Here is a 9,327-nt window from a genome sequence, read left to right as displayed (position 1 = left end):
TGTCTGTCCTTGTCCAGGCCGAAAAATCAAATATGGCGTCGCTTGGAAAAAACAACTAACCCGACTCCAAATATGGCGATAGTGCGAGGTCAATACACACTGTTATGACAAAAATTAAATATCATGAAAAGAAATAAACAGTTGCATATCTTTACAAACATGAAAGCACTATCTAATTTCTATCACAATAGCGAATACCGATTACAGTTTTATGAAATGAGTGACTGTCGAATCTCTCCCGACTGATCCCAACTCATTGGTAACCCATTGCTCACTTCCTTGTATATATCAGCATCATTAGATAAGAGTAGATAATAGGACACTGTCAACGTAAAATGATATTATATATAACGTTATATATATATATCTACATCGAACCTCTTCTGACTAATCCCAACCCAAAAAATCAAGATCATAATAAAATCATCGGACAAATCAATGGACATAATCAAAAAAGTGTCCATTTTAGTTTTCAATCAAACCAAACTATTCTTCTATGTTGTTAAGATCCTCAAGAGATCGGGCCGCGGCTTCAATACGGCTTTTATTATTAGGATTATTCTTTCTTTCTGGCCGGGTGAAGGTCGCGGGCCATCCGCCCACGACCTGTTAGTAGCCACTTTGGTTGGGAATGAGTCATCAAAGATTATTTTTCCACGGCCTTGGGTTGAGTCGTGGATAGGTGATACAGGTTGGGAGTAAGTCAGCAGTGGTAAGGGCATTATACATGGATTAACTTAAAATCATACTGCTGACGTACTCCCGACCACCAGCCGAACAGCCGTGGACCGCACTGAACACCAGCCGACCACTAGCCACCCTATGGCAGACCTTCCGTGTACAGCTGAAGGTTTTGAAAATCTCTAAACATTTGGCGGACGCAGCCGAACACCAGCCGACCACAGTCAACCTAACTTCCTAATCACCCCTAAAGGTGGTATCTCACTGCACTTGGGGCGCCGGTGCGGCACTGCAAGGTTCCTCACTGCGACGCCGTTTTCTTATTTTCGCCTATTTTTTTTCTAATTTAGATATTGCGTAATGCGTAAAAGTATGACTTTTTAAAAAAGACAAAAAAATACATATAACGTAAGAAAATTCGTTCTTTATCTCTGAAATGCGTTGAGTATCTTTCGAACCCCACGGTGCCGCACCAGTGCCCCAAGTGCAGTGAGATTAACCGACGTCGAGGGGAGAGTTCGGGAAGCCATGTTCGGCTCGTTTAGAAATTGAAATGGTAAGTTGTTATCTTATATACTATATATGTACTTTTGTATACGACTCCAAGAAAATTATTATTTGCAAGTTATTATTGATGGTGATCCTCAATATGCAAACAAAGAAATGCTCTCATGCCTCATCGTTCATTGAGAAAACTTAATTGACTCCCTGACGAGAAGTGTCCTTGCTCTCCTTATTAGGACATGGTGGTATACAAAAGTAGAACGCAGACAAGGTTGGAACGTTGTGATAAATAATGGGTATCCTGTCATCCTGTCAGGATATACTATATATATATATACCATCACTAAGAAAGTAAATGTTATGAATGAGGTTTTCATTTCATATTCTTTCAATCATAAAACATGAACATAAAAAGCTAATAAGGGAATGATCAACAACAACATGAAATCGGCAAGACAACCAACAGATGTTTTCGTACTTTGGAGTACTATTTTATGTACTATGGAGTTTCTGCTGTAAAATGATCATAAAGTGTATTGCTTAATATCATGACGCTATGTTTTCGAAATAACATATTTAGCCATGCTCAATAACGAATTAATGGCTCTACATGTGACTGGTAGGTTTGAAACCCAGGTAAATGATATCATTAGGGATAATGTTTGCCTTGCCCCTTGTCTTTGCCGTCTAAAATACAAAATAAAAATATCGCATCAAGTCTTAAAATCAAGCCGGGAACTCTAACTCATACACACATTGCGATGAATCAGTAATATTTGTTAATAATATCAAAAGCACCGACAATCCGACTAGTATTTGGAGCCACACAAGCATGTTGGTAGTTACAGTGATATTCATTCTTGTCCTAAACCAAATAATGTTAGCCCAAGTAAACAAACAAAAATTACACTTAACAATTCATGTTTTTAATCATGGGTTAATGATCCTCCAGGAGGTGTAAATGGTGTCACACTGAGATAAAAATAAGGAAAATACTGTTTCCTACAAAAGATCACAACATACACAATAGCTCAGAATGTTTGTCTCCAGCAGATCATGCATATGATAGCGGGCGAAGTGGGATCGGGGCGCCGACTACCGGAGCAGAGTTGTCCTGCGCTTCCGCTGCGGTGCTATACGCCACGTTGTCGAATGCTGTATGATCTGAACAGTGTTGACAGATGAATATATTTAAGTTAGAATTGCCATAACAAAAGTAAAGAAGGCGACAAATCACATGATTTAGGCTCTAAGTTTTAGATTTCATTATCAGCATTATTTTTTTTACCTTCCATATCATCCCTTCTCTTACTCTTGCGCCCCTGCTTACGACGTTTGCGGATGCAAAGGCACGTTGCCATGACGACAACAATGCAGGCTGTCAACGTCCCGCCTCCCACAGCTACCCACATCACCGGGAATTCGTCTCCTAAAAAGAGTTTTGGATCAGACATTAGTGCATCAGAAGCACAGCAATGTCTGCGAATTCGTCAAACGTCGATGTATTTTAAACCAATTGTAAAGTTGTCTGTCTGTGCCTGGTCATATCAGTCGTACGACGGGCGTACGATCTCAAACTGATGAAGACAGTGTTGTATGTTACGTTTCCTACAATATCACGAGCTGTACTTTTACGGCACACGCTGTCATATATTCTAACTAGAGGTTGTTTGTCATAGTCCTACGACATCGACACCGTACGACTACCTACGGCGCGAATGTGACCCTGCTGTTATACATGCCATATGTGTAGGGAAAGATCAATGCCCTATTATTTTCTTCAGTCCGGATACGACGATAAGAGTCAAGCTGTAACGGTCAGCCTTGAATTTCCTCTACCGCTGGCTAAACGTGCACAACAGCAGAGGCATCAAAGCAAGTTCCGAACGTGGAAGGTGCACACGGCTGCAGTCTGGCACTACACACACTTACAGTAACTCCTCATTCCAAAGTTGACACCGTTATGTGACCGCTGACCGACCAAACACTTGACAGATTGCTCGACATATCTCATAGAACTTTATAAACATTTTGTGTGCTTTGTTGTCTTTTGAATCATACTTTTACATGTCGCATTATATTCCACATATGAAATCAAGGGTCACACATATGATTATGGTCGCCAAGCCAACGCGCCCTCTCAGTTCTAGTAAAGAGGGAGATTGCAAAGCTTCCATGTAAAACCATGAGATCTTACCGGAGGCGATGCAGACCCTTCCGGGGCGTTCAGCCCGGGCAGCGGACTGATCCGTGTACCCCTGCTGACATTGACAGGTGAACGATCCCGCCGTGTTCACACAGACAGCCTCAGTAGGGCAGTCATGACTGTCCGGACGCGAGCACTCGTCAAAGTCTGAATCAAATAGGTGGAAAGGTATAGTTCCATAACACAATGTATTGAAAATTCTACAGTTAAAAAAATATGAATAGATAGATCTATGTCATTTTCGCACTCACAAAACAGTATTGTTCACACTTTTAGTGATTGCATAGGAGGATTTTTTCATAATTAATCGTACCCAACTTTTCTTGTTTACGTCTACTTTTCCGCTATTCGTGGTGTGCTCATAATGCTAAATTAGTAATTTGGAAGTAAAAAAAGTAGAAATTGGACAAATATAGATGCATAACATGCCAGAGAAGTTAGCTGGCCAAGGAGTATGGTTTGCGACTAAGCTAACCCATCTGGCATATTATCTGTCTATATCTGTCCAATTTCTATTATTTTTCCAGCAACCTGGCGACGGACTTGAATATATACGCACGTGTGAACCCACTTTTACTGCAATCGCACGACGTATGTGACCTAGCCCTTACCTGCCAGCTCTACAGAGTCCTTGTCTATGGTCAGGTGTGTACCGTTCTGACTCAACACAGCACCACGGAACGTCGCAGTCATCTGAGCATGACCAACCTGGGCCGATTCCCGGACGTTAAGCCTCATGTCAACCACCACACTGCCACTCCTGAACCCGAGGATAACAACGCCCAGGAACACACCAGACATGTCCGTCTGGAGGAAGAGTTCCTCAATCTGGGGTAACATGTATGTACAACTCCAATGACTCAAATATAATTTCCAATTATATAATCATACTTGCATACCAATATGCTTCTTCCAGCACCTTCATAAGTTTGTTCATGTTTTAAACTACACATGCATAGCGAGAAGTATTGTCAGGTAATATGTCAGGGGAAGGCCCTTAACGTGTTTTGTTTATGTCTCAGGGGCCTTCAACTTTTGGCAAATTATTCACAATGCTTCGCACGCGCACTTAAATCTGTGAACATGCTATGTTTCCATAAGGATCCCAAAACCAAAATAAGGGTTCTGCATTTGTTATCATTGTGCATTTGATACGGATTGTGGGTTGGAAAAAATTATTGAAGCTACAGAAAATAATATCAGCATCAAAGACTCTTACCGTCTGGGTGACCTCGGCTACCAAGGTGATGAACGCTTGGCTCTGTTTGTCCTCTAGATCTTCAGAAAACGTCCTGGCTTGCAGACGGATGGAGAATTCATACACCTGGCTCACTGTAATAGCAATTAAGTACGAGGGGCATTCAATAAGTAATGTCCCTGACCCATTTCCCATAGCAGGAGATTAATGAAACTTGGCACAGTTATTAGTCTTTCTCTACATAGAAACCACCCAGAGTTATGCATTTCTCCCATCATTTGATGTAGCTCTGGACACCGTTCTTGTAGGACATCCCAGGTTGGTCCTCCGACAGATGCCTCATCAATGGCAGAAGAGGGACGACCAGGTCTGGGAGCTGTTTCCACAGACTTCCGGCCTTGTTTGAATTCAGGATGCCAGCGTTTTACAAGGTCATATGATGGGGCATCATCACCATAAGTTTTTTTCATTTCATCAAAAGTCCCTTTTGGTGTGCGTCCTTTCAAATACAAAAACCGGATCACTGCGCGACACTAAACTTGCTCCATTCCTGGTCCATTTCGCACCTGACTCAGTTCAAACACCAGTAAATCAGTAACCATAATTAGTTCAGAGCTGTATTTTGCAACATAACCCATAGAGATATGACTCATTACACATGCAACATTTCATCTAGATCAGACAACTGGCAGTGGGTCAGGGGCATTACTTATTGAATGCCCCTCGTAGTACCATTATATCATCAAATTTTCATTGTCTTTCTCGCATGTCTCATACTGTATACAATAGTTGAACTTCGTGTTTCGTTGAAGTAAACATACTAATTTCGGTGTAGAGAAAGAAACAACCAATTTGTGCTTCAAAACAATAGAGTTTCCAAATGATTGGATTTTTTTACCTTCACATCTCCCGTTGAATTCCACGAATCCAGGCCTGCACTCACACACGTAACTTCCTGCAGTGTTTCTGCAACGACGATTGTTACTGACGTCACAGCTAATGATACTGCACCAGTCGAAATCATTCTCTGAAAGTGACACAGTGACACAGTCATTTGTCTTTCTCGGAGTCAATAAAACGCATATGCTATGAAGTGAAGACATTTGAAGTGTTACATGGTTCTTTTTCATTACATGCAGAACCCGATCCAGGTGCTATTTCTAACTCGATCTAAGTGTAGCATTGGGCATATGACTGCGATGTACACAGCACGTGACTTGATGTAAACAACCATGGGATACTGTACACAATATCTTACATCTTATGGGGCCAGTTTATCACAGCTACTCACCAAAGTTACTGCTACTTGACAAATGACACACATGTTGATAGTTACATTTTGACCGAAGAGACTTAGAGAAAAAAAATACCTTCGCAGTGGACACCATTGCCGACCCAACCTTCCTCACAGACGCAGGATTTTGTGGCACCGCTGCACACCGCGTGTTCGTGGCAGTCCGTTGGACACACTGCGCAATAATCATTGACGTAATAAGTCCAATATTCACAAAATTACAAAGACGAAAATGTATAGTTGGTATTAGATGTTCGTCCAAAATGAATATGACAAAATGAATATGAAAAAAATAAATATAACAAAAGATATTTGACATGCTACGTTACCATTGATGAAGCATAATATATAAGCCTGTGCATGGTCCCAACTGCGCATGTGCTGTGAGATGAATTGTGGGTAATGTGTCAAAGGCGAAAGCCCAGTATCTTGTCTGAATCATGCTCGATAAATGTCCAGAAGTGTTGTATTGGGAACCTTTCACTTCAACATATTACCAACAATGCAACTTGCTGCGCATCCGCATTTGGGGCCTCGAGCAGGCTTATTTTGTACCAGGTGGGGCAGGCGTAGTTTCCTCAGGAACGAGGACGATCGGCCCCTGCACCACGGCTGCCCGCCGCTGCATCCCTGCCGACACCTCGCGCCTGCGCCGTGACGGCCGAGCCTCACATCCCCTCGAGCAGCGGGAGTCCGGGCTATCCGCCAGGCACACCATGACGTCACAGTGAATGTACACCTGTGTGCAACAGGGTTAATGCTCTTCTAATTGAAACAGTATAACTGTCCGTGTTACTGTATAGAAATAGTGTTACTTTTCAAATAGCATCCTTCCTCCAGATAAAACAGTTCTTTCCACATACTTTTAGCCAAGTTTTAACATCTAGATGATGTATCGGTGACCACCTGTCTCCTACCCCTGGGTAATACTTAAGCGCCTTACTTCGCACTGGAGCTAGGATTTTGCTGCAAAGACTGTGGTCAGGAACATGACGGGGGTAGATTGTCGTAACCATACAGTCACCTTAACTAACGAGTGCATCTGTTTACATCTTTTCTCATGCCCGTGGAATATCTCTACTAACTGCATCAATTAGTATCTAATATCAAAATCTAAATCAATATAGACATAATAAAGACATAATGCGATCGAAAAGACAACATTATGATAGCATCTTTAGCGTCGACAGATATTGGGAAAAAACATACATGGAGAACACTCACCATTGTTTCATTGATGAACCTGAAAGCCCTGATGGCATATCGACGGGAGATCGGGTCTGACGTTTCGAACTCTTCAAGTGTATCATCTTCTTCACATCTGTGAAAATAAAGTACATGTACTTTACAAGTCACGTTGAATATGCGCATTCTTTTAAAAAAACAGATAGATTAAGGTATCAACACAACAATGATAAAGGTGACTTTCTAAACAAAAGAACAGAACGTTGCTCCTCACCCATCCCGAATAATGAAGTACTGCTTGGCATCATCATGGTTGGAGGTTGGTGTCGCCTTGCAGTTTTCGACAAACAACACAACTCCGGAGACTTCAGAAGCCACCGCCACGCCGAAGTGCAACATGTGGTTCACTGTAACCTGTCGAGAGACGCAACAGAATTTTTTTACCCCCATGAAAAATTGAGGCAATTCTTTTGTCGTATCTGTCTGTGTGTTTTCATGTCTGTCTGTGTGTCTGTGTGCATGCCTGTCTTATTTATGGTTAGGATACTAGTACCTCACGTACTAATGAATGTAATGTAATGATATTTGGTATGTGTTGTCTTGATAAGGAAAAGATCAAGTTAAAGTATGGGCCTCCTGGTTGCTATTCTTGGTATCGCAGTAGAACTGCTGTTGTTTTTTTCGCTCTTTTGTACAGGGTATGCTGTGATCTACATTGTAGTTTCACAATGCAGACAGTTTGATATTTTTGTAAAATGTTTGCTCGGACATTGTTTTATTTAAACACCACATCATACTGTATATTCGGGGTATCGTGTAACGATGCATTGATGTACAATACTCTAGACACAATTTGAAGCAACGTCTTACCTTAACAGGAAATTCATTCTGTTCAAACGGCCGTAGAAATGCCTCGGAGTGGTACAGGTTCATGCTGAATGTAAAGGACCCGTTCCCACTCGGTATTGTCACACTGAATTAAAAAGAAATTGTTATCATTGATTATTTCACACTAAAAATCACACTAAGAATTAAATCATCATTATATTGGCATAACCTATAAAGCATATAAGACAAATTGGTCAGTGAAAGAACATAATATTTACTTTGGCAATGGGATCGGGAACAGGATCGGTCCCACGCCGACGATGTCCTGTCGGACGTAATCACATCGGAAGGGCCAGCGCAGCTCCAGGTTCCTGATGATGACGCCGTCTGTCACAGGAGCGCCGGACACCACCTCGTTTGTGAAGGATATTTTGGAGGTGTCGGTCCCGTCCTACAGATAGAAAATATGAGCGTTTGGTTGTCACTTTAGAGAAAAGTATGAAATTGGTTTGCTAACACCCCCTTTTCACTTGAGAATTTGACACCTGAGCAACAAAAGATCCTTATGGAGTTGTACAAATGTATTTTGTTTTTCTGTTTTTTGTCTTTTAATTTGTAATTTTATATACTATTTTGAATATAAAGTTAGCGGTCAACGATTACTGTCTAGTAGTTACTGTCTGTTTAAGAACATTTGTAGCATACGGGTTTAGTTCAATCTTTCTGTAGGGATCCATAATAAAAAAATCAAACTGTGTCACACATACTTGAGCCGTGGTCCCACATCCGTTCAGCGGTGCCGTCAGCGTCACGTGCGTACTGTTGACGTCTGCACGGCAGCTGGAGTCACGCAGGCGCACAGTGTCCACGTCGACGCCGACGAGCACCTCCCTCATGAACACCACGCGCATGTAGGACGTGTCGCACGTCAGAGATCCACGTCCGGTCTCTGGTAGAGAAAGTTGGTTACAACAATAATTTCAAACTTTAAAAAAACTACTATCGTATCTGACAATATTAAAGATGATTGCATGTTGTAACTATTGATGATAGTAGTTTGTTTCATATCAGTTTTAACAGCACATATTTGTACTTTGTGTAATACTAGTAGTTGTTGCCATGCTTCGTTCCATGTACAATTGTTGTGCAATAAAAAAGTTCTTATTCTATCATATGTCCAACGTCTTGTGACAAAGACAATCGTATAATTGAAAAGTTTATGTTTTTTCCAACACCAACACCAATAACTGAGAATTCTTAAATGCTAACAATCACAATAAAAAGGCCCCACACTGTGTCAAACTGTCTCACCCGTCGATGCTATGATGGTGACCCCAGCACTCTCTCCGTGCAATCCGATGGCTACAAGCGTGATCCTGTACTGAACCCCAGGCAGCAGTCCTGTAACGGTAGCTGAGGTGTCCTGGGGAC

General features: G+C 41.7%; 1 protein-coding gene across 1 annotated transcript; it reads right to left on the bottom strand.

Annotated features, from left to right (window-relative positions):
• Positions 1 to 1,348: 1,348 nt before the first annotated feature.
• Positions 1,349 to 9,321, bottom strand: LOC118410429. The gene is made up of 14 exons (XM_035812150.1): positions 9,208 to 9,321; positions 8,664 to 8,845; positions 8,175 to 8,347; positions 7,939 to 8,041; positions 7,343 to 7,482; positions 7,108 to 7,204; positions 6,439 to 6,622; positions 5,960 to 6,058; positions 5,488 to 5,616; positions 4,611 to 4,723; positions 4,003 to 4,219; positions 3,383 to 3,538; positions 2,474 to 2,614; positions 1,349 to 2,349 (listed from the first exon to the last, which is right to left on the bottom strand). Exons 2-14 carry the CDS (start codon positions 8,805 to 8,807, stop codon positions 2,240 to 2,242), a joined length of 1,806 nt encoding a protein of 601 aa, XP_035668043.1. The 5' UTR covers positions 8,808 to 8,845; positions 9,208 to 9,321; the 3' UTR covers positions 1,349 to 2,239.
• Between the last annotated feature and the right edge of the window lie 6 nt (positions 9,322 to 9,327).

The sequence above is a fragment of the Branchiostoma floridae genome, chromosome 2 (genome assembly GCF_000003815.2).
Source record: "Branchiostoma floridae strain S238N-H82 chromosome 2, Bfl_VNyyK, whole genome shotgun sequence".
NCBI classification, from domain to species: domain Eukaryota; kingdom Metazoa; phylum Chordata; class Leptocardii; order Amphioxiformes; family Branchiostomatidae; genus Branchiostoma; species Branchiostoma floridae.
This window is presented reverse-complemented; position numbering and strand designations above follow the sequence as displayed.